The sequence below is a fragment of the Podarcis raffonei genome, chromosome 5 (assembly GCF_027172205.1).
Source record: "Podarcis raffonei isolate rPodRaf1 chromosome 5, rPodRaf1.pri, whole genome shotgun sequence".
NCBI lineage: Eukaryota > Metazoa > Chordata > Lepidosauria > Squamata > Lacertidae > Podarcis > Podarcis raffonei.
In genome coordinates this window covers 82,735,696-82,761,520 of record NC_070606.1, presented here as the reverse complement: position 1 = coordinate 82,761,520, position 25,825 = coordinate 82,735,696, and the positions used below count along the sequence as shown (strand labels likewise).

The 25,825-nt window shown below is 45.0% G+C and overlaps 1 protein-coding gene across 1 annotated transcript in view; it reads left to right on the top strand.

Annotated features, from left to right (window-relative positions):
* The first annotated feature begins 22,519 nt into the window (after positions 1-22,519).
* The window catches only part of PPM1L (protein phosphatase, Mg2+/Mn2+ dependent 1L), a 173,354-nt gene continuing 170,048 nt past the window's right edge, over positions 22,520-25,825 (top strand). Inside the window, exons 1-2 of the mRNA XM_053390424.1 lie at positions 22,520-22,584; positions 24,017-24,776. Of these exons, the coding sequence (XP_053246399.1) occupies positions 24,374-24,776 (403 nt within the window). The 5' untranslated portion in view covers positions 22,520-22,584; positions 24,017-24,373. The remainder of the gene's footprint in view (positions 22,585-24,016; positions 24,777-25,825) is intronic.

Sequence of the window (25,825 nt, the reverse complement as noted above, 5' to 3'; positions counted from 1 at the left end):
CCCGGGGGGTGAGCCCTCCGTTTCTCTCCCTGTCTGCTGTCCTAACCCTCTTGCTTAGTGCTGAGAATGGTTAAAAGACCCTTCACAGAGCTACAGTTCCCAGCACCCTTAACAAGCAGGATTCTTTAGGAGAAGTCATGGCTATTTAAAGTGGTATAAGAGTGCTTTAGATGAATGGTGCGGGTGTGAAATGTGAATGAACATGACCCAATTTGTTTGCAGGGAAATTATAGAACAGCAGTTCAAGCAATTGTTCATGCACACTTTCTCGACACATTGCAGGGGACTGGACTAGATGACTCTCGGGGTCTCTACAGTTCTATGATTCTGGTGCTTTCCCCCTCATTTTCCTTTCCTGCATAAAGTCCAGGTGGCTTTTGGAGGTGGGTGGGTTTCCAAGTCTACTTTGTATGTGCAACCTGAATTTGCTGGTGTGCAATTGAACCACACCTGCAAAAAACAATGGTATGAAAGCACCCCAGACTGTTTCATCGAGATTAGAAGGCCCAAGCACCTTTTATGAATGGCTGCTTCTCGCCAGCTAGCTATCTAGCTAGCAATTTGACCGCTGCTCTCTGTGCCAGCTGATCCTTCCAAATGATTTCTAAACGCCGATAGTTGCCTCGTACCATCCAGATTGCCAGGACAACACACAGCATTGTCTAAAACCCGGAACGTGCTTATTACTGTACAGGTGGCTCAAGCAGTGGGGTCGTTCCACATAATAAATCTTGGCTGTCACATTCAGATCCACCTGGAATACTGCAAGGAAACAGAAATATCCTCTTGTTTCAATATCATGCAAAGCAGATTAGAGGCCGAAGAACGAGAGCAGCTTGAACCAGAATGTAGGAGGTGGGACCATGCATGTCTAATCACCCCACTAGGGCAGGAAGGGGCATAGCTCAGTGATCAAGCACCTGCTTCCATGCACAGAAGCTGCCAGGTTATCTAGGTAGGGCTCGGGAAGTCCAGAACCCCAGAAAGCCACTGCCAGTCAGTGCAGGCAATATTGAGTTAGGTGGACCTGGACCGGTGGTTTTGATGCTCTACAAGTCAGCTGCTAGGGAGATGAATTCAATGTTGTACTTTTCCAAATGTTCCACCAGTGCAGTTATTTCATCCTGTCCAATATAATGATCACCCTCTCTCCCCACCACCTGCCATGCGCTGATATGGAGTTTCTCCTGACACACAAACACACACGCAAGCATGGAAAAGAGGAGACTGAGAGGAGATATGAAAGCAAGCCATCTTCAGATATCTCAAGGGCTGTCACATGGAAGAAGGAGCAAGCTTGTTTTCTCCTGCTCTGGATGGTAGAACTCAAACCAATGGTTTCAAGTTACAAGAAAGGAGATTCAGACTGGACATCAGGAAGAAATTTCTGACAGCAAGATCTATTCGACTGTGGAACAGACTCCCACTAGAGGTGGTGGACTCTCCTTCCTTGGAGAGTTTTTAAGCGGAGGTTGGATAGCCGTCTGTCATGGATGTTTTAGTTGAGATTCCAGCATTGCAGGGGGTTGGACTTGATGATCCTTGGGGGTTACCTTCCAACTCTATGATTCTAAGCCAATTTGGGGGTACAGGGAATGCATGGGGGGGAAGGAGCCCCATTATGTCCTTGCACGGGCTTCTGCTAGTGGAGTGGCATCATTTAGTTGAATTGTCCCTATGTTTCTATTTATTTGCGTGCGAGTCATAGCCTCCATCCAGCAAAGAGACTCATTTCCTGTACGAGTGTCATTTAGAGTTTTTCTTTTCTTTTCTTTAAATAATTTTTACTGATTTTAACATATAAATTATAAAATATACCACAAAACTTATCACTTATACAATCTTTTTAGACTTCCATCAGCACCTCTGATGATCCACCATTTTAACCACTTCTTATGCATTTCTTAACTTTATATTGCCTTTACATCCCTTAACAAATCATCCTTCCCCTTCTCCATTTTTGCAATACTTCCAATAATACTCCTCACAAAACTTCTTGCAAACCTACAAACTTTGTCTGATCTTCACAAATACTTTTCAATCATCGGTAATTCTTCTTGCTTCCATTTTTGGGCCAGTAATATTCTTGCTGCTGTTATTGAATATAAAAAGAGCTTATATTCCTTTCTATTTATATCATTCCCAACAATGCCCAGTAAAAATGCTTCTGGTTTTTTTATAAATGTATATTTCAACATTTTTTTCATCTCATTATATATCATCTCCCAGAAGCCTTTCGCCTTTTTACATTCCCACCACATGTGATAAAATGTTCCCTCTTTTTCTTTACATTTCCAACATTTATTACTGACTTTATACATTTTCGCTAACTTGACAGGTGTAATATACCATCTGTACATCATTTTCATCACATTTTCTTTTAGGGCATTGCATGCAGTAAATTTTAAGCCTTCTTTCCATAATTTTACCCAATCACTCAGCTGTATATTATACCCAAAATCTTTGGCCCAGTGAATCATAACCGACTTAACCTCCTTGTCCTTCAAATGCCATTCAAGCAGCAATTTATACATTTTAGACAAAATTTTAGAATCATTACTTAATACATTTAGAATTTTTCTAAGGCGATAAATAAATATGACCACGTTAACAGGATTTTTGTCTCTGTCGAGAAGTTCTGCTCAGTGCTGGGAAAGAGGAAGAAGTTGCAGGGCAAGTGGAAGTTTCAAGACTATCCAGTTTGGAAAGACATAGTGCGGATTGGTGGAAGGAGATAATATCCGATTTGACAGCAGCCTGTGAAGTATTGGCTCTCTCTGGTACATAGGTGACCTCTGTGTATCGGTGTGGTTTTTCTTGCTTGCTTTTTGTCGTGTTTCATTAGTTTTCACAGTGGGAAGAGCTGTGCATTGACAGAACACACATATGGTTCAAAGGACAGGACACAAGCCCCTCTGGATGAATGAGAGTGTCTTCTTCCAGATGATTGATCATACTGGGTTTTCAGCAATAAATGCAGTTGCCACTCCTTTTTTGTGACAGGATGAAAAATGAATGCCAATGAATCCAATGAAAGAAATTCTAATGTATTCCGAGTTAAACACAGCAAGAGAAGCACTTTTGGAGCACTCAAACTGCAAGAGCTGACGGTGGGGAAATTGCAACGCTCTAAAAGAGGATTGGGCAAAGTCAGGGAAGAGAAAAGCTGTCAGCGACTACTAGCCATGATGACTGTGCTCTGCCTCCAAAGTTTTGCATGCTGCCACATTGTAAGCTGTGCCTCTTCTGTTGCTATGAGCAGGTCGGCCTCTGGTTATATCCTTAAACTGACTCCATTTATGTTCTGCATTGACTTAAACTTTCCAGGCTTTACTTTAAAAGCTTTCCGTTTCTCCTCCCGGTTATATCATACCCTCCCTTTGAGCTTTTCTGCTCCATCGTTAGGAAAGGAATGGAAAACAAAGCTGCCAATATCATATAGTGGTACCTTGAATTAAGAACTTAATTCGTTCTGGAGGGCCATTCTTAACCTGAAACTTTTCTTAACCTGAGGTACCACTTTAGCTAATGGGGCCTCCTGCTGCCGCCGCCGCACGATTTCTATTCTCATCCTGAAGCAAAGTTCTTAACCCAAGGTACTATTTCTGGGTTAGCGGAGTCTGTAACCTGAAGCGTCTGTAACTGGAGGTACCACTGTAAGCACATTCCTGTCCCCCCAAAACAACCATCAACACCACTACCTAGGGAGCAACCGTATATGCCTGTCAAAGGGGGAAACAAGCCTTTAAAACAGTGTTGGACTTGCACCACACTTTTTGCCAGCTTATTTTATGCCAGGTTGGTCAGTCACATGACCAGGTTGGACAGGTTTAGGATCCAGCCTTAGTCCCCCCCCCCCACTCTGGTCCTACTGCTGCCGCACCCCCAAAATGACCCTTTTCCAGAGCTTATGGCAGCTAAGGATCCACTGGTCAGCTGGGTCCTGGCTAAGGGCTTATCCACACTTTCCTTTTGCACCTCTCTCCCCAGGTCCATACTTTCAACACTCTGTGTCAGAGCAGTATCCTTCCTTCCCCTGAACTTTTCCGCACAAAACCCACTTTCTAATGCTGAATTGGAACAAACATCAAAGCAGGTTTTCAACGGATTGACGTTTGTGCCAGTTAAGCTGTAAGGAATGGGGTTTCAATGGGAGAGCTCTGGAGCAAAAAGAGGGGTGCTGCTTGGCCATGGAACTTTAACTTGCAGACTGGAAAGACTGGAGGAAAAGTAAGTGTGGCTAACAGGGCTGTCTTAAGCATATGCGGCGCCAGGGTGCAAAGATCCGCCCAGCACCCCCCCCCCAGGTTGCCTTGAGTTGTTGATCTTTTTTAGGAGAGGGCCCCAAAGTTGTTGACCTGGCCGGCCGCCTCAACATCAACATCAAGCTGCCGAGGTGGCGGCAGCAGAACCCAGTGCAGCAACAGTCAAGCCCAAGGTGGTGGCAGCAACTGAGTGGCCTGCCCATCCCAAGCAGGAGGACGGAGCCGGCCAGCTGCCTCAGCGCCTCGCTCGCCTGCAGCAGAAAAGCTGCAGCGCTCCGATGGGCTTGGCTTTGCTTGCCAGTGGCTGTCGGCTCTTCCCAAACTCCAGACTCCAAATCTCGGCCCTGGACTCTTGGCCTGGCACCCCTGAGAGCCCGCCGCCTGGGTGCCTCGCATTCCTAGTGCCTATGGGTAAGACGGCCCTGGTGGCTAAGCCCTAAGTCAGGATGCAGGTGATAAGCTGGTGCATCTCCAGCTGAGGAATTAAGATCCCCTAGAGATCGCCTGGCTGCTAACTCAGTCATATATTGATAGGATTGCTCCTGTATTGTTGGTTTCAAGCTTCTCACCCTTCTCCCCTTGGCCTGTACAATATTTGTGGAGCATAAGCCCCTCTGAAGTACAAATTTGGGCAAGAATTCTTTGATGTAAGCAGACTTAATTGGCCCAGTGGAACTTTGGAATTCCCGTCTCCCTTTGAACAACTGACCCATGCACCATTTTTATTTTATCCATTTTTTATACTGCTGGATTGTAGTAAAACCACTAAAACCTTTGCAAGACCCATCTACTATGCACTAGCCACCCAAATGGAGGAGATCCAGGCATATATTTCTTGCTGCACATAGATTTCCTCGTGCACTTGCATCCTGTGTTAGATGGATCAGGATCGTTGATCTGACCTAATAAAATTGTTCTCGTATTTCTACCTAATGTAAAAGGTACTTCGCTATGGATGTGGCAATCACGTTCACAAGCATTGCTTGACAACCACACCTGCATTTCTGATATATGAGCGTGCCTTCTATAGTGTGTCAATTCAGCAGCAACTCGGTGTACTTCATGTAATTCATAAAAGAAGATTAGGGATCAAAGTTGCACACCTGGTATGGTGCTGATTTAAAAGTCTCACAACCCAATGCGCACACATGTGCACACACAAAAAATGTTGTGCCGTATAAAACTTAATGAACAAGAAAATTAAGATTCCTTGTTTTCAGATAACTTTTGTGCTTAATGAGAGAGTTGTCTGTTTCGTGGCCAAGCCAAAGTGCTTGTAAATCAATTTCCTTTCTTTCTTTTGCATTACGCTTTGATTACTTTCCTCCTGTTATTGGGCCATATTTCATATGTTAATCCACCCCATGCTGTTTTTATCCCTTCCCAAATATTTGTACCCAGTGTCCTGGGGCATAAGTATTTAATGAGGTAGTGCACTGAAATAATAAATTGTCGGAGCAGAGTGTACCAGACTAGAATATATTTAATTCAATAATGAACTAAAACAGCTACCTGAAGTGGCTTCCTCTGAATGTTGAATGCAGGGGTGGGGAACCTGTGGTTTTTCTGATGTTGTTTGACTCTAGCTCCCAACATTCCTGGCCATTGGCCATGCTATTTGGGGCTACCATTCCTCTGCTGGTTGGGAGAACCTTGAAACTTGGGTCAACCCGATATAATCATTTAACATCAACTGCCTGAACTATGAATCTGCCCAGAATCTCCTTGTATTTAAGTATACCAGAACCCATTAACACAATTCCATTACTGACCCAGTAGTTTTTCTTAATGATAGTTCAGTCTTGGTTGTACTCCCAGTGAATAAGTAGCTAGAAATAAATTTCAGGTAGTCTTGCAGCACTGAAATATTAATGACTGTGTGGAGAGCTTGATCTTGCAGGCCAATGAAAAATCAATAGCATCATGTAGGTGGAGGGAGTGTACTCTGGGATGGTAGGGAAACAGATTGTACTGCATAAGCGCTATGCTTCTCTTGTTGGCTGAATCACTGGATGCCATTTCAAAACTTGTCTAATTGAAGTGTTCCAAGCTCTCACAAAGAGGTCCATTTGTACACCATAGGCGTCAAAGTATTGCCACACTGAGAAAAGGCGGCTAGATCTGTCCTTTCTGCAGATTTTCCCATGGGAAAGGGCATCCTCATAAAGCCATTCTCAAATGATTGCTCACATGTAATTTGAAATAACTATATGAGCATTGAAAACCAAAAGCCCGTCCCTATTATATGTGTTTTTCTGAAAATCGAATTATTGTCAAATCAGGGGCAACACATACACAGTTAAGCTAAGGTTACCAGATTTTTTCCCCCAAAGAATCCGGGAACACCTTTTTTTAAAAAAAGAGAAAAAAAACAGTTATTTTTTTTAAAAGTTTTTTTTTTTTTTTTTTGAAGAAGTAATATCTTCTCTTCTGTGGTCTCCTTTGTCGCATGGCCTTCCTCTGGGTCCCGGCCTGCTCTCTTGGAGGGCTAGCCACCATGGAGTAGGCTTGGGTCAGGCCTGGTGATCTCCTACCTCTTCTCCTCAGCGGTGGCGGCAGCAGCGCGACAAGGTCGGGACTCCCCTCTTTTTTCTCTTTCCTCTTTCTCTCTCCTCCTTCTCCTCTCCCCTTTCTCCCTGCATCAGCTCCAGGGTTTTCCTGGCCCTGGAGCGCCACTGGGCAGTTGGCCAGGTGGCTGGGCGCTCTCACTCCTGGCTTGATTTGGGTTGTGGGGTGTGTATGTCAGTGGTTCCCCCAGTTGACGCACCGGGCATCCCTGGTTCCCCCTCAGCAGTGGCAGCGGCTGTCTCAGCAGCCCCAAGCCAGGCTGGTAGCACAGTTGGCTCTGGCTGGCGTCAGGAGCTGCTCACTGCCGTGGCGCCCGCCATTTTGCCTCGCCAGAAGTCCCCATATGATGTGTCTTGTGCTGTTGAACCAATCACGAAACATTCATTCCCTACTAATAAATCTACAACACTTAAAATATAAATCCGGGGACATTAAAAGAAATCCGGGGACAGATGTTGTCCGGGTACAGATTTGTGAATCCGGGGACTGTCCCCGGGAAATGGGGATGTTTGGTAACCATAAGTTCTGGGGGCTGGTCCACTGGTTCCCTGCTCCTGCTGTAGAGGAGCCTTCCCCAACCCGGTTCTCGCCAGATCTGCTACAACTTTTAGATGCCAGAGCAAGCAAGGCCAAGGGATGGTGGGGTTGTAGCATGAAACATCTGGAGGGCATCAAGTTGGAGAAGGCTACTGGGAAGGCCCAGGTCAGCCTTTGTATGGAAGGCCCACTTCAGACACGAGATGGAGCATGGCAAGCCAATAGGATTACCGCTGCTTCTTCATGTTGTATAGTAAGAGCTGCTGTTATACATCCTTTGTGTGGCTTCCTCTTCTTAATACTTTTCAGGGGAAGCACAGTTGTACTTGACCCCTCTTGTGGTCTTCCTCGGAGCATCTGGTTGGCTGCTGTGGGAACAGGATGATGAGTTAGATGGAGGAGTTTGGATTTGATATCCTGCTTTATCGCTACCCTAGGGAGTCTCAAAGCGGCTAACATTCTCCTTTCCCTTCCTCCCCCACAACAAACACTCTGTGAGGTGAGTGGGGCTGAGAGACTTCAGAGAAGTGTGACTGGCCCAAGGTCACCCAGCAGCTGCATGTGGAGCAGCGGGGAAGCGAACCTGGTTCCCCAGATTACAAGACTACCGCTCTTAACCACTACACCATACTGGCTCTCTGGGCCACTGGCCTGTTCCAGCTGGCTTTTCTTTTGATAATACCTTGTTATGTTCTTTTGTTGAAGAAAGATGGATGCCTAGAGGAAATGTGGTTACCTGCCATCAGCCCATAAATTCTGCTTCCATCTCCTCACGCCATGATGTTTTCAGGATTTATTCCCAGCTGCATATTATCTATATTTCACACAATATTGGGCTTGGCTTTATTTATTTATTTTGGCAGCGGGGGAACTGAGCCTGACAGGGGCGACACACTAATTTCTTTTGGAAAAGAGATGCCCGTAACAATCAATTAGTAATATTGAATACAATCCCACTTTCCAGCACAACTCAATTCCTTGGTGCTTTTGATATATGCCTGTAGGTCTCAAAAGAATGGTAAACACAGCAAAGGATCAATAATGCAGACGTTATTTTCTGCCATGATCACAGAACGATCCTCCTTGAGAGATCTTTGTTTCTCATTACAGGTTGGACTCGGTTGTGATATTAAAAAATGACAAACCATATAAGCTATAAAATGACATTTTTAAACAGTGCGTCTATAAACAGCTCAATGGTCTGTGCTGTATTTTATACATACAGCCTGAAGAATTTTTTTTAAAGCCATGCTATTTTATCTTTTTACATACTCTGGAGCTAATTCTCTCTACAAGGACAGAAATACCATATTTTTCCGTGTATAAGAGGCCCCAATGTATAGGACGACTCCTATTTTTAAAACCCAAAATTAATAAATCAATATTTCTTGAGTTGTTCACTATCCATGTACTGTATAAGATGACCCCCAATTTTGGCCTAATTTTTTATAGCAAAAAACCATAATCTTATACACGGTGAGGACAGTGTTTTGATGTTAAGATCCTCAAGAGTTGCTTTAAACTACTACAGCATTTTTCTTAGGGATTGTAGGACAAGAACTGCCAAGGAAAACAAAAACTTTATTTATGTATGCTACAACAGTGGCAAGAGTCTTGATAGCACAAGGATGGAAGAATGAGGAAACCCTGACAAAGGAACAGTGGCAAGAGAAATTGATGAACTATGCAGAACTGGCTAAACTGACATACAAACTGCGAGATAAGGACAACAGTGACCTTAAAGAAGAATGGGAACTTTTTACAAATTATTTTAAAAGACAACAAAATGAATTGGACTGCTTGGCAGGTTTTCAATAAAAATACACAAATTTATTGATTGATAACATGGTAGATAGATTATATAAGGATTGATATAACTTATAATATGCAGAGAATAACATGTGCTGAGAAATCAGAGAGAGAAGCTGAGGGAAGTCTCGGGAGGGGTTGATGGGGAGTGGGGAAAAGGGGGGGAATAATGAATATGATATGTTTTGATGTATTGTTTTGTTGAAATTGTTAATAAAAAAATTATATAAAAAAAAGAAAGTTCAGTTTATGAATGCAAAAGCAACTTTCCTGTGGCTAAGCCTTACCCTATCAGAGTTTCAACCCTGTCCAGGCCTTGAATCTGGGGGTTATTCTGACGAATAACAAGTTATAGGGTATAGATATATAGATACCCATACAAGCAGTGACCCTGGAGTTTTGTAGGATCCAGACATCGCTGGCTGGAGGTTCCCTACTGGAGGTCCCCACACCAGCTCCCTGGGTTCCTGGTCATTTCTTGGACTGCCACAACCACCCATCTCCCACAGAAGAAGAAGAGTTTGGATTTGATATCCTGCTTTATCACTACCGGAAGGAGTCTCAAAGCGGCTAACATTCTCCTTTCCCTTCCTCCCCCACAACAAACACTCTGTGAGGTGAGTGGGGCTGAGAGACTTCAGAGAAGTGTGACTAGCCCAAGGTCACCCAGCAGCTGCATGCGGAGGAGCGGAGACGCATACCCGGTTCACCAGATTACAAGTCCCCCGCTCTTAACCACTACACCACACTGGAGCAAAGGAAACAGCATGCCATGCAGGAACCTCAGAACTGCTTCTTGAGCACATGGAAATAACTCTGTGGATCAGAGCCTGACTGAGAGCCAGATAGATGTGGCCTCCGGATCCTACATAAGTTTCCAGTCTGAACTGCTTCCTTGCTGAAGCGAGAGTTTCCATCATATTCTCCGACATGAGGAAATGGGCATGCTTGCTATTTCTTCCTGGCCAGGAACAAGTAGGCTAGAATAATATGTCAAGGCTGCATATATATAACTAAATTTAAGGTAGCAGTACATCATATTTTGAAAATCCCTTCTGGTTCATTTGCCAAACATGTTGGCCACTATAATGTTTCAGAGTTTTTGCTCGAACAAATTAATCAATTTGAGTTGTGTGACTCAAATTGGGTCTACTAGATCCTTTAAAAGAAAAAGTAAAAAAGCAATGTTGGCAAAAGTCGCTTCTGGGGCCCTCTGGGATTAGCGGCCCTGACGCTTAAGCTTGTAAAAAAAACCATGCAACACCAGATGGCGATGGAGAGCAAAAAGAATATTTGCGATTTCCCCCCACCCCAGGTTTTTTCTTTTGTTTTTCCCCTGTGTGTAGATCTACCCTAAGAGACAGTTAAGGGAGGGGCTTCAATCTATTTGGCCTCTGACACAAAGCTGCTTTCTTTGTTACCATAACCGCCCATACATAGCAGGCCATAACAAAGCAACTTGCCTGGCTGTTCCAGGAATGGAATCATTGTTGGATCCAGGAATTAGCAGGGACTCCAGCATACAGGAGGGACGTGGGTGGCACTGTGGGTTAAACCACAGAGCCTAGGGCTTGCCGATCAGAAGGTCAGCAGTTTGAATTCCCGTGACGGGGTGAGCTCCCGTTTCTCGGTCCCTGCTCCTGCCAACCTAGCAGTTCAAAAGCACATCAAAGTGCAAATAGATAAATAGGTACCCCTAAGGCGGGAAGGTAAACGGTGTTTCTGTGCACTGCTCTCATTCGCCAGAAGCAGCTTAGTCATACTGGCCACATGGTGGCCAGCTGTACGCCGGCTCCCTCGGCCAATAAAGTGAGATGAGCGCCGCAACCCCAGAGTCAGTCACGACTGGACCTAATAGTCAGGGGTCCCTTTACCTTTACCTTTACAGGCATACAGCCTATTCAACTCTCCAAACTCACAACAGTATATACTGAGTAGTGTTATTCCAGTTTTTCCCCTCTTCTCCCCAATGGAAAGTAGGTATGAAGTGGGTATATCATACTGACCTCTTTAGCCAGAAGGCTGACTTTTCATTTTGAAGCTGTGAAAGGATTTAATTTTGAACAAAAGACCCTTTGGCATGAGCTACCTGGGGTTGGCCATAAGATTAAAAACTGATATCTATTGAAGAGGAAAATTATAAAAGCTTCAATGATTTTTAATCAGAGGCCATAAGAGAAGATAGAATATACTGATAATCACCCCCAGGGCTTGGGTTCCCTGTTGGGAAAGACAATTTTATATTTTGGTGTGTTTCAGTCCCCCCCCAAATCCATTTCATCACGGCTGAGAACGGCCTGAGTGCTCTCAGATGTTTTCTAATATTACATTCCTGTGATAAGACCCTTTTATTTTTTTATCTGTGTGAGAGAAAACAAATTGCTACCGCATGGGAGCAAAGCCAGCTTCTAGTAATTAACTTGTTACAACAACATTTGAGACCAGATTTAATCTTTCAGTGCTTTGACAGCTAGAACCGCCTCTCAGACTGAAAGAGCAATGTAAGGGCAGCATTAGTTTGGGCTGAGATGAGAATCAGAAGAACGTTAAGGAAGGGCTTGTCCACACCTCGTTTGCCCCAGTGCTAGAAAGCATGGGTCTGAGTGGTTTTCTGCTTGCCTCTTGCTTTCTGGGTGTGGGTCCAAGCAGTTTTCTCCCCTGCTTTCCCAGGGAAAACACGCTCTTTACTGTTGAATCGCAGCAAACACCAATCCACAGAAAACCTGATTGATGTTTGCTCCGATTCAGCTGTAAAGAGTGTGTTTTCCCAGGGGAAAGTGGCAGGACAAGCAGAAATCCAGATGAGCTTTTAGGCAACCTGGTTATTGAGTGCTCTTCCTGATTTGTTTCTGGAGAGTTTGGACAATGTTGCCTATTTAATGAGCATTCATTCAGGGGGAGGTTAGACAAAGTTGCATCACATCATGTGTTACCTTACAGAGGATTTTCCTAGCGCATACCATATTGCTAAAAAACCTGAGAAGTGGCTTTGTCATGCAAGATGTCTCCCGACCAAGTATAATTACACAATCTGAATTTGCTAGTATGTGATGGACTCCCACGTAAAAATCGCAACCCTCTGGAAGTGCCCTAACTTAAGTCCATTCATTTCAGCATGTCTACTCTGAGTAGGACTTAGCTGGCTACCACCCAATGTCTTCTGTTCCAGCTTGAGATTGCTCGCAAGAGCCATTACATGCTCTCATCTTTCCTGTCCATAACGACTCTCTTAAAAGGAAAATGATAAAAGGCAGCTTAGTGTACTAATGTTATTTGTGGAGAGTTCTCTCCTCCATTGAAGTGAATGGGGAAGTCTGCAAACATAGAAGCTTCCTATGCCAGAAACAGAAACTGTTTTCCATGCTGGTCAGCAGTAGCAGAAGATTCTGAGGCCAGCTGTGGAGGAGGAATGTGGCTTCTCTGGCTAGGCTCTGACTAACTCTGACTAACTTCTGTGAGCAGGGGACCTGAGACTGGCAGGCAAAGCTGGGGGTAGTGTTGGTGCCATAAGTTGTTATAGCTGTCCCACTGTGGCTTGCCTGCACTGCCTTTTGTCACACTGAAGTTCATAGCGGCACCTGTCAGTTGCCAAGTGAACTGCAGCATGATGAAACTCACATTTTTATTCTACAGTAAGATATACCACGTTCTGATTCATCGAGTGGCACTGGAGATGATGGGGACATGGAACTTACAGCATAAGCAAAACTAAAGCAAGTCTCCTTTAGCAGGCTTAGGCAACTTTGGGCAAGTTGAAAGTTGATGAATATGAGGTTTTTGGAAAAGTTAGGATGACAAGTGTCAAAACGAGCCATCCAAGAGCAGGATATGTACAAATGGTTCGCTGTGTACAGTACATGGTGTACAGTAGGACGCGGGTGGCGCTGTGGTCTAAACCACTGCGCCTCTTGGGCTTGCTAATCAGAAGGTCAGCAGTTCAAATCTGTGCAGCGGGGTGAGCTTCCATTGCTCTGTCCCAGCTTCTGCCAACCTAGCAGTTTGAAAGCATGCCAGTGCAAGTAGATAAATAGGTACCACTGTGGCGGGAAGGTAACCGGTGTTTCTGTGCGCTCTGGTTTCTGTCACGGTGTTCTGTTGTGCCATAAGCGGTTTAGTCATGCTGGCCACATGACCCAGAAAGCTGTCTGTGGACGAACGTCAGCTCCCTTTGCCTGAAAGCGAGATGAGCTCCACAACCCCATAGTTGCCTTTGACTGGACTTAACCACTCAGGGGTCCTTTACCTTTACCTTTTACATGGTGTATAGATTTGTTGATTGGGCTGGATCTGGGTGAGAGGCTCTCACCAACTGAGCAGACAGTAGCTCTGTCTGAAGAAGCAATCAGAAAGAGACGCCCCAAGCTGGATGGAGATAGGGAAAGGAGATAAGATTATGGTTGGAGTAGTAGACAGATGAGTGAGATCTGAAATGAAAGAACTGAGTAAGAGCAGGAGAGGAGCAATGAGGATCCGGTCTGAAGACAAGTGATAACCTTTGCATGTGTTATTTGGTCTTTTGTCTGCTATTTCGCAGAATCATGGAATCGTAGAGTTGGAAGGTACCCCAACGGTCATCTAGTCTCAACTCCCTGAAATGCAGGAATCTCAGCTAAAACATCTATGATAGAAATGCAGGAATCTCAGCTAAAACATCCAACCTCTGCTTAAAAACCTGCAAGGAAGGGATAAATCCTTAAAACATTCGAACATGGATGATCTGTCATTGCTTGGTTAAGAAGCAGGGTAGGAGGATCCCTATTGGAGAGTGTTGGGGTCACATTATGAAATAAACATAAAATAAAAGTCCTACACAAGTATATGTATGTAATGCTGTTAATGTGTAGATGAGAACATCTGGCAACAGTAGAGTGGTTTCCCCTTCCATCGCAACCAATGGCAGCCTCACTATCCTTTGCTTTTATCTTGTTGGCAAAAAGAAATCTTTCCTGAGTTAAATCAGAATTCCCATTTCAACCCTGTCCATCTGCATCAGGGGCTTGTCTTTGTAATTAACTGCGCTGGCATAACTGCAATTTCTGTTTCAGCAATGGCCTCGTATGTATGGGGGGAGAGTTTGACCCTAGGAAAACAATCAGATTCAAGCAAGTAGAGTAAAGTAGGGCAAGGTCTAAGTTCAGGCTAGGCTTGGCTTTCTGGGGCACCCTGGCCAGCTCTTAATTACTATTAATAATTACTATTAATTATTGTTAATTGACAAACCTAGACAGCATCTTAAAAAGCAGAGACATCACCTTGCCAACAAAGGTCCGTATAGTTAAAGCTATGGTTTTCCCAGTAGTGATGTATGGAAGTGAGAGCTGGGCGACTTCCGGGTCAGCGCCATCGGCAATGGCGGAATTCCTCTGATGCAGAGGAACCCGCTCTGTGGGATTTGGGTCTTGCCGCTGCGGTAAAAGCGGAGACCCGTTAAAAATCACAGGCGGGAGAAGCCTGTGACTGTGGGATTCGGCTGGCACCTTTTGCGCCTCCCCTACTCGCGGGGAAACCCAATTTTCGGGCTCCGGAGCGAGGTAGGGTGAGCGGAGCGGTGCTGCGAACCAACTGCTCCTTCCACGGAGTGAAGCCGCACAGCTGTTGTTGGAGAGCGGTGACTTTTTCCTCTGGACAATTCGATCCTAAAAGTAACTACCCGTGAGTAGAACAAATCGGAAGATTTTAAAAAGAAAAAGGGTCAAAAAGGACTTTAATTTCAATTGGAGGACACTAAAAGGGAAAGAGTTAATTTGGCAGCTACGTGGGGAGGCTCAAACAGGAAGTCCGCCTTCCGCTTTTGTATATAGATTGAAGCAAAGACCCTACAAGCTAAAATCTTGAAAGCTTTTGACAAAGGTTTAAATATTCATCGTTTAAAACGCAAACCCCCTTTGAAGAAGTAGGGGGAAACTTTGAATTCAGCAAGTTTTAGGAAATTAAAAGACCACAGCTCTGAGCCTGGGAACAGGCTGCCATTGACGTTTGGAGAATTACACTGAAAGATCTTTGACAGAATGGATCTGACATAGTTAAAATACATAGTTTCTACCGTCCTCTTCTGCTTTTAAGATGGAGGAAAGTAACTTAAATTGGAAACTTTGTCTTGGTGTTTGAACTGGTGTTCGAAAGAAAGGGAAAAATTGATACAATGGAGATTGTGTCCCTCTAGTGGGAGATTTTTGAAACTGTTGCAGGAGTGGGTGCCAGCTGCAGATAAGAACCTGAGAATTCAGGGACTGACCTTGACTACTCAAAATGTTGCTTACTGAAGCAATTGTGAACTCACTGTTTAAGATAAACTATTTGCTGGAAGAACTCCATAAGAAGGTGAAAGACATGACTCCTAAAAAAATTGACAACTGGGAACAGGAAACGCCTAACCACAGACAAGAAATGAGCACCAATGCTGGTTTGTCACAGGAACCTACTCTGGCAGCAGCCGTTGCTTCAGAACCCAAAACAACACAAGCAGGATCCCTAGTCTTACAGAAGCAAACTGAGGATTATAAACTGAGGATGTCTATGATTGAAATTGGTAAAAGTCAGATTTTGAGAACCGGATTCCGGTTGGGATTGAAGATGGAAGAGAAAGATGGAAAGGATTTGCTGAAATTACCTAATAGAAGTGGAATACAAGAAGGGAGGTGAGAGGAAGTCGAGGAAACAAGTGAATGAAAGAAAGGTTGTGTTTTGAAATGTTTTTTTATTATTCTTTTTGTATTGTGTTTTTGGTTTGTTTTATCTTTGTTGTGTTTTTCTTCTTTTTTGAGTTGTTAAAAGTAATAAAGATTATTTTTTAAAAAAAAAAAAAGGAAGTGAGAGCTGGACCATAAAGAAGGCTGATCGCCAAAGAATAGATGCTTCTGAATCACCTCTGCACTAAAGTGCGACTTCAGAGTGTGATGCAATGCATAGTGCTCACCGCTGTAAGTTTAAGTGGGATGAAATTCTGAAATGTTCATAGCAAAATGATTGCAAGCCAAAGATAAATTCTCATTCAATTTCCTGTTCTGATAAAAAGAAAGAAAAATGGGTTAGAAAAAAAGTTAGGATGCATATTATGAGGAAGAATGCTATGCCTCTGCTTGATTTCAACCAAAAGATCAACAAGAATCGCCATTCAGGCTGGTACTTTATTGGAATACTGTTTCTTCAACCTGGTGACAATAGACTGGAGAGAAGAGAGTGTCAAAGGAATAGCAGGTGATTATCATCTAAAATTAGCTAATAGCTCCGCAATTTCCCCCCCTCCACAGGTCAGCGATGTCTGTTCTATAATGTTGTGAAACATTAGGCAAATATTTCTCACACAACAGCCCCTCCTACTGATTATATGCACAGAAAGCACTGAAGTTGTGGTTTCAATTAATTGGAGGTATTAATTTTTAACACCAAACTGGGCATCATTATAAATTATACATTCAGGTATTGCAGTGACTCATTAGGACGAAATCAACAAGTACAATATTTATTTCACAAGGGGGGGAATTGAGATAAAACCTCTTTGGAAGATTTCACCTTTTATTTTTAACACATTTTTATTCCAGATTCACTGTTGACTTTGATGATCATTGGAATCTAATGACTGCCCTAAAAAACTTTTTTTTGGGGGGGGCGATTACATTATTATTAAACACACAACCAGCCATGTTCTCCTTTCCTATATGTTCTGCTGAGACATGGATTTCAGTTTCCTGAATACAAATTAAAATGCATGTGAAGCTAATTTAAATAATAAACATAATAAAAATGCAATTTCATTTCATTTACTCTGGGTATTCGTTGAGGATATCATTACTTCACCCTGGGGAAAGCTTGTGAAAGTGGAATCTATAATCTTTGTAAATTACAGTACAGCATTCAAGAGTGATGAAAATAATTTGGCAAGAGCCCGAGGGAAATTTTGGCTTATATGCAATTGTCATGACACCCTCTCTTCAACGGGTGAAACCAGGGATTAATAGTGAGATAGGGAATTGTCCTTGGAGCCAACCCCAGGTGGACCAACTAATTCAAAACCCTGGTATCCCAGGTGTGCCAGTACCTCTCCAGCCCAAAAAGGTTATGTTGCCCTCCTCTGGCTCAGGCTTATTCACCCTTCCCCTTGTGCCTCTGCTTTCCACCAGGGGAAACAACTCTTTAGAGCTCAATTGGAGCAAATAGCAATTAGGTTTTCCACAGACTGCTCTTTGTTCCGGTTTACAGCTAAAGAGCAGGTTTTCCCTGAGAAGGGAGCGGGACAAGAGAGAAACTGCCTAGCAAACACGGGTCCAGCAGAAAACCATTTGGCCCCATGCTTTCCAGGCACAGAACAAGCAGAAGTGTGGACAAACACGCTGGGTCCTTTTAAATGAGAGGCTTCTCCCACTAAAGTTCTCTTTTTTGTACTGTTTTAAACTGTATTTTAATTTGTTGTAACCCACCCTGAAACCTTAGGATGAAGGGTGGGTAATTAACAATGTTGTTGTTGTTTAGTCGTTTAGTCATGTCCGACTCTTCGTGACACCATGGACCAGAGCACGCCAGGCCTTCCTGTCTTCCACTGCCTCCCGCAGCTTGGTCAAACTCATGCTGCTGGTAGCTTCCAGAACACTGTCCAACCATCTCATCCTCTGTCGTCCCCTTCTCCTTGTGCCCTCCATCTTTCCCAACATCAGGGTCTTTTCCAGGGAGTCTGCTCTTCTCATGATGTGGTCAAAGTATTGGAGCCTCAGCTTCAGGATTTCTCCTTCCAGTGAGCACTCAGGGCTGATTTCCTCAAGAATGGAGAGGTTTGATCTTCTTGCAGTCCATGGGACTCTCAAGAGTCTCCTCCAGCACCATAATTCAAAAGCATCAAATCTTCAGTGATCAGCCTTCTTATGGTCCAGCTCTCACTTCCATACATTACTACTGGGAAAACTATAGCTTTAACTATATGGACCTTTGTCGGCAAGGTGGTGTCTCTGCTTTTTAAGATGCTGTCTAGGTTTGTCATTGCTTTTCTCCCAAGAGGCAGGCGTCTTTTAATTTCGTGACTGCTGTCACCATCTGCAGTGATCATGGAGCCCAAGAAAGTAAAATCTCTCACTGCCTCCATTTCTTCCCCTTCTATTTGCCATAAGGTGATGGTATCCAAATACCTGCTGGCAAATTCAGGATGTGCGATTGAAGTCGAGTGGAGAGCTCTTATACCACAAACCTGCCACAAAATCAGACTTCTTGCAATATGGAAAGTGGCGTGAAAACATGGGCATAGCCAGGATTTATTTTAGGGGGGCAGGCTTTATGTTGGGGTGGGGCAGAACTGAAATATGTGCAATGCAATTGGTCAGTTAAGTATTTCTATTTATTTACTTGATTCTTTTGGTGGGGGAAGCTGCCCCCATACCCTCCTGGCTACACCCATGTGCGAAAATGCACTGGGAAGTATGGAAGGACACTTGCAATGTCATGTATTCCTCCCACATACAAATTTGAATGAATGCTCTAACGAACTGCTGTGGTCTAGTCTCCCTGCAAGCAAAACAGAATGAATGCATGATAAACTAGGAATCTGGAAATGACTTTACTTTGGCTCTCAGAATCACTGACTTAATGTTCTCAGTGCCACCCCACCCCATGGGCGTAGCTGGCGGTGCGGGGGGGGGGGCAGCTCAAGTAAATAAATAAAAATATTTAACTAACTGATCAACATAAAGCCTGTTCCCCCCTAAAACAAATCCTGGCTACGCCCATGCGGCACACTTCCCATGTTTTGGACAGAAAGGTTTAAAGTGAGGATGCTGCTGTCTCTGTGTTTTGCAGGCTGATGTGCCGCATGAATTAGAATTGAGAAAAATATGAACGAAACTTTCCTACAAGCGGGAGACATCCTCAGGGTACCATATGCATTTATATTTCATTGCAAGGCAGATAATGCAAGCAATGAATTCCTTGGCCATCGTGAACATTACGCTCCACATTTTGGAAGGTATTTTATTAAAGCTTTCATTAAACATAGAATTTAACTCAATTATATATTGCCAGGAGAAGCCACAAATGCAGCAGTTATTTAAAAAGCCCCAAACACAATCATTTTGGAGCAAATCTTGCCAGAGCAGATGCAGGCATCTTTGCGTGAGTCTTAACTCATAATGAGTAAATAGGGCAATAATGCAATAAACAATTAAAATAAGATTTACTCTACAGAATATCCACCACAAAGCAAAGGAGAGACAATGAGCTGTTTTGTTCCCAGGATTGCGCTTTCCTCCTTTCTTTTAACACAATACAATCCCAGTTTTTAATCAGATGTTCCCTGGAAAGATGATTATTCCTTATTGTTCATATTGATCTATTCCATGTTCATCCTTTAATTTACATTTTATTGCGGTTCATTGATATATTTATTACATGTTTCTCCAAGGGACTTGGTATACATGGTTCACCGCCACCATTTAATTCTCACAACAACCCTGTGAGGTAGGTCAGGCGGAGGAGGAATAAGGTCACCCAATGAGCATAACATCTCAGGAGGATATGAATTTGAATCTTGCTGGTGCTAGTCCAACACTGTACACCAAGGGTGAGGAAGATCCAGCCTACCTCTTAGTTTTTAACAGGATACTGCCAGTGTGGTGTAATGGTTAAGAGCGGTAGTCTCGTAATCTGGTGAACCGGGTTCAATTTCCCGCTCCTCCACATGCAGCTGCTGGGTGACCTTGGGCTAGTCACACTTCTCTGAAGTCTCTCAGCCCCACTCACCTCACAGAGTGCTTGTTGTGGGGGAGGAAGGGAAAGGAGAATGTTAGCCGCTTTGAGACTCCTTCGGGTAGTGATAAAGTGGGATATCAAATCCAAACTCTTCTTCTGCTTCTTCTTCTTTGAGGGAAATTATGTGTTTTAAAGGTATAATGTGTAAGCAGCCATAGTAGAATGGTAAGACTGGCCCTGCTCATATATAAATGAATTTTTTTTAAAGGATATTAGAAAAAGTACCATGGCATAATTATTGCTTTGACACGATCAAAGAGCACGCTCTGTTTTAAAAATAAAACAGTAAATTCCCTTTCTGAGGCTGACCTGCTCATAAACAAAACGTCTGTGCAGTTAACAGAGTCAGTTTCTCTACATAATGGTGTTGCTCCGACTGACCTGCTCAAATAAAAGAGATACATTATGATGGGAGAAGTACTGAGCAGAAGATAATTATCTGAACCAGTGAACTTCCAAGTATCCTTAAAATAGTGTTGTTATTTTTATATATCTGTTGTTTGCTCGAATCTGTCATCATCCGTGACATTTCCCTCTAAAGAGTTGGATGTGTTTGTTTGTTTTTTAAAAGCAGTGTTCAGGAAACCGTGAGAAGTTACCACACTCTCCTGTCGGGTATACATGAATTTGAAGTTCCTTCATATTACTTGCCGTATACACAGGGCATGATCCGGTCAAAGTTAAATAGGATCAAGACCATTAAATTGGCTGAACAGGCGAGACTGAGGGAAGCCTATATTTAGACCATGTGGATTGCCAGTGAGATAGGGTGGGCAGCAGCCTGGCTGATTGCCTCGGATGCACCTGCAAACTCCATTATTATTATTTTTGCATTTATTTATACTCTGCCTTCTTCCCTTATGGGACACATGGCAGCTTATAGATAAAAACAAGAATTGCTAAAAACAAAGAAAAAACAACAATTTAAAAACAATTAAACATTACTAGAATTAAAATTATATACACATATAACAGGACAAGGGTGGTGCTGTGGTCTAAACCACCGAGCCTCTTGGGCTTGTTGATTGTATGGTCGGCAGTTCGAATCCACACGCCTGGGTGAGCTCCCGTTGCTTTGTCCCAGCTCCTGCCAACCTAGCAGTTCGAAAGCATACCAGCATGAGTAGATAAATAGGTACTGTTGCGGCAGAAAGGAAAACGGCGTTTCCATGCGCTATGGCTTCCCTCACGGTGTCCCATTATGTTTTGGTCAGAAACGTTTTAGTCATGCTGGCCACATGACCCAGAAAAGCTGTCTGCAGACAAATGGCGGCTCCCTTAGCCTGAAAGTGAGATGAGCACCGCACCCCATAGTCAAATTCAGCTGGACTTAACCATCCAGGGGTCCTTTACCTTACTTTTACATATATAACATTTGGTTAAAACACACTCATAATTCCAGTTAAAAACAATATGACACCAGCGCTTTCATTAAAAGCAGTCAATTTCCCAAAGCCTGTTGAAACAAGAAAGTCTTCATCTGCCGGCAGAAAAACAACAAGGAGGGAGAAAGTCTAACTTCTCCAGGGAGGTAGTTCCAAAGTCCAATGCTCTGACCACAACAGTGGCTCTCTTCTTTATAGTATTGTTAAAAAAATCAGGTGCCTGCCCCTCTCCTTGCCTGGTTCCTGTGGAGAACGGAAGACATGGCGGAGACTGTTGCGGCTTTAAGAAATATGGTTTATTCGCCTACTTACACCTTCAGTCTGCGTGGAGGGAGCCCAGTTTTTACTGCATGGCTCACAGCAGTGCAGGCAACCTTCCACCTCCATGCCCAAGACAGATCTCCCCCCTTCCTTCTGCTTCTTTTTCCCAGAAACTCTTTTCCCGTGCCCTCAAACATACACCCCGCCACCTTGGTAACGTCTCACTCCCCAATGGCCCATCAACACCTGTGGTCATGTTCATGGGTTTGCTCTTCCCCCAGCCAGCCAGGCTGGTTTGGATAAGCCAACCCAGGAATTCCCTGTTTGGCACAGTTCTGAACTTTAATCCATATCCCAATTAATCAAAACCCTCACATAAATTTCTAGGATTCGGGGAATTCCCCCTCCCCCTTAAATCTATAACAGAATAAAGCAGTGGGTAGCAAACAAGGTGCTCTCTCTACTTCAGCCTTTCTCAACCTGTGGGTCCCCAGATGTTGTTGGACTACAACTCCCATCACCCCTAGCTAGCAAGGCTGGAGCTCAGGGATGATGGGAGTTGTAGTCCAACAACATCTGGAGAATCACAGGTTGAGAACCACAGGACTGTGGTGGCACTACAGTTCCCATCAGTCCTAGCTAGGAAGACTAATATAGGTCTTAAAGTAGGGTTGTATTTCCCCCCCCCTCCGTTTTATTATTTTATCTTCCTGTAAACCACGACTGGTAGTAGTAATAGTAGTAGCAGCAGCAGTAGTAGTTGCTGCTGCTGCTGCTTTTTTTTGTAGGCAAGCGGTGTATAAATAAATAATGATGATGACTTCATTGGTAGAGGGCGCAAGAGAGCCCGCTCTCGAGGACTACAACCCCCAGAAACCCGCGGCGCGGCCTCCCGCCAATTGTACGAGAGCGCTCCTGCGCGAAGGCTCCTGGGATTCGTAGGCAGCGGCGGCCACTAGCCCAGCCCAGTGGGAGGGACCGGCGGCGGAGGCGGCGAGGCTGAGCCAGGTGTCTCGCGGGCGGCCCTGCAGGTAACGGCGGCCGGGGAAGGGGCGGCGGGGCAGCGAGGCGAGGGGCGAGTGGGATCCAGGAGCGCAGCGGAGGCCCGAGGGAGGCGAGGGGCGAGCCGGCCGCTTGGCTGCCTGCTTGGTTGGTTGGCTGGCCGGCCCGGGGATTGGAGCCGGCGCCTCGCTCCCCTCTTCTTGCAGCAAAGCGGGCGGAGAGGCGCGAGGCGGGCTGCTGCTGCCGCCGCCTTTCTCCCTCGGCGAGGTCGGCCGCCTGAGCATGCAAATCTCTGCAGCAGCTCCGGGATGGTACAGTCGGCGGGTGTAAGGGCTGGGGGAAAGGAAGCGCGTCCCTCCCTCCTCCTCCTCCTCCTCCTTGGGAGTCCGCGCTTCCCCAGGCATGCACCCCTTCGCCCTCGTGGCCTGCAAACTGGAGCCCGTGCCAGAAGCAGAAATAACCCCTCCACAAAAACAGACACCACCCCAGAAGTTCACTATCATCAGACGGGTTGCAAAGAGAGCGCATGATGCGGGTGGTCGATGCCTCTTGGGTTTTGCAAAGGAAAAGGCTGCATGGCAGCTGGGTGAGGGAGCCTTGGTGCAAGCGCCCGTGCCGGGGATTTCCTGGGGAGCTGCATTATCTTACCAGGAGTGACCAAGCGGGCCTTGTTTTAAAGCCCTGCTCCTTATTTTTAGGACCCTGCAGTTCTGGGGGCTCGCCTTAAGGGCCCTCCTGATTGTGACATTCTGCCTTGTTTTGTTTATTTTGCAACACAACAAAACACCACCCCTGCTTCCTTTTAATAGGACCCAGCTCTACCTACTGAAGGTGATAATAATATTAATAATATAATAATTCCCTTTTGAATTCTACTACTGCTCCTCTATGCTGCTGCCCTCCTGTAATCCTGTCTTGCTTTCCAATGCAGTCCTCCCCTCCTAAAGCCCACGTGGCCCTTTGTTATTTGTTTCTTTTCATTGTTCCTGGTTTTTCCGTGCGCATTCTCCTTGTGGCGTTTTGTGGTTGTTGTTGTTTTCCTTCGGTACCTTCCGATCTCTCTCTTTCTCTCTCTCTGTGCTCCCCCGGAGCCTCTGCTAGCAACTGTTCCGGGCTGCCGCTGGATAAAAGTGTGCTCTGCCTGGAGTTTGCAGACGGCAAAAGCATGAATTGATTTACTGTCCTACTTCGGAGGCATCTCTGGGCAGCTGGGAGCGAGCGCCCGGGAAACAGCGGCAAGAGGAGGAGCAGGCGGGAGAAGGCAGAAGGGGTCCTTTTGTGTCCTCCCTCGAACATAGGCTGTTTCCTCCTCGCCTCCATCCTGGCTGGAAGAGTTCTTTGCAATAGCACACAGAGGCTGACAGCTCTCTCTCTCTTGCTGCTGTTGGGTTTTTTTTAAGTGCTAGTTTCTCCATCCCCTTCCCCCTTTTTGCTCATGTGCGGATGCTTGTTTTCTTGCAGTTCACCTTCTCCAGAGCCCCATGCTGGTTGGAAACAGCAGGAGCCAGAAGAGGAGGCAGATCAGCCTGCCCTTGGTTGCACAGAAGTGGTGTGCTGATTTCGTACTACTTGACACCAGAGCTACTCCCAGCCATCTGTGACTCGAGCTGCCTGAAGCAGTGGTACAGGGAGAGGAGGAGGAGGAGGAGGCGGCAGCTTTAGTAGCCGATGATAACCCTGCCCTCAGTGGGTTTGTATTACCGGAGCATGCACTGATTTGCTGCCTTGTCTTTAGACCCATCCCAATCGCCGGGGTTTGTGCGGGTGTGCGGTGCATGGTCAGGAGGGAGGGGGGGAAATCCACTGTCTCCGTAATAAATGATAGAGGATACAATGACTTTGCTCTCTCTGCTGGGTCGGATCATGCGTTACTTCTTGCTGAGACCAGAGACCCTCTTCCTGCTATGCATCAGCCTGGCACTGTGGAGCTACTTCTTCCATACGGATGAAGTGAAGACCATCGTCAAGTCCAGCAGGGACGCCGTGAAGATGGTGAAGGGCAAAGTGGCGGAGATCATGCAGAATGATCGGCTCGGCGGATTGGATGTGCTGGATGCCGAGTTCTCCAAGACCTGGGAGTTTAAGAACCACAACGTGGCCGTTTACTCCATCCAAGGCCGGAGAGACCACATGGAGGACAGGTTCGAAGTAATCACTGACCTGGTGAACAAGACCCATCCTTCCATATTTGGGATATTTGATGGGCATGGAGGCGAGGCAAGTCTGGGGCTGTTCATTTTGAGGGTTTGGGATTTGCTGCCATTTCCTATTTATTGCAACTCTTTGACTTAAACTAGTAGCAAAGTTGTTGTTTTACGGTCATTCACACCTCCGGTTTGGGTAGAAGCCATTTAAAGGGTACAGTAGGACAAAAGCCTAGTCTTCCATTCTTTCCTTTTAAAAAATACCTTGCACTTTGAGCATCCTAGCAGCGATGACTGTGATCACAAACTTGCTCTGTTAAAGCTTTTCTAAACAAGCTATGAGGCTTCACATGCTGCTGCTAGCTGAGTAAAGTCAGCAGATGCTGTAAGGGTTGGTTTAAAGGGAAAGTTTATTGAAAGAGGGGGTGTTTTTTATTGTAGGAAAGAAAGGAGCTAGCAGGAGATCCCTAATGTCCTCAGTTGGGGAACAGAACTAAAAAACTTTATTTCTTCTAGCCGACCCAAGGAATTAACCTCGTGCCACTGCCTTTATTATTATTATTATTTCTGGCCATAGAAGTTTGTTCTTTGTTTACGCTGTGTTCTGTAGCCTTTCTACTTGCCGAGACAGGCTGTTTGTCTTGGACAGCAGTGCAAATACCATGTGTCGCTCCCTTCCTCTTTGCAAGGGATGCCTGGAAAGGTTGCTGTCGCTTTTTTACATTGCAGGGTGCGCGGGTGGGCTTGGGGAGTGGCAGAATCGGCTAGTGATACCCTAGCTGCAGACCTATTATCTGTGTCGGGTTAATCAGCGATGAAATACAGGGAGGTTTCTCCTCCCTTTTCTTTTGCTTGTATGCTAAGAGTGGCTGGGGGGAGTGACAGGGTGCTGGGGGAGGAATCTTGCTTGGTGTGTTAAATGAAATACTTGGTGCACCACCCGAAGTGCTTTGCTTGTGTTTGTTTTTATTCTGCCTCTGTTGTGCTATGATCTGAGGGTCTTCGGGTTTCCTACAGCTGTTCCGGCAAGTCAGACTTGCCGGGAAAGCTGTGACAGCGATCTGGCACAAATCGAGGTCCCCAAGGGTAGCAGCTGTTCTTATAACTCCTGATAGGCTGCACCTCT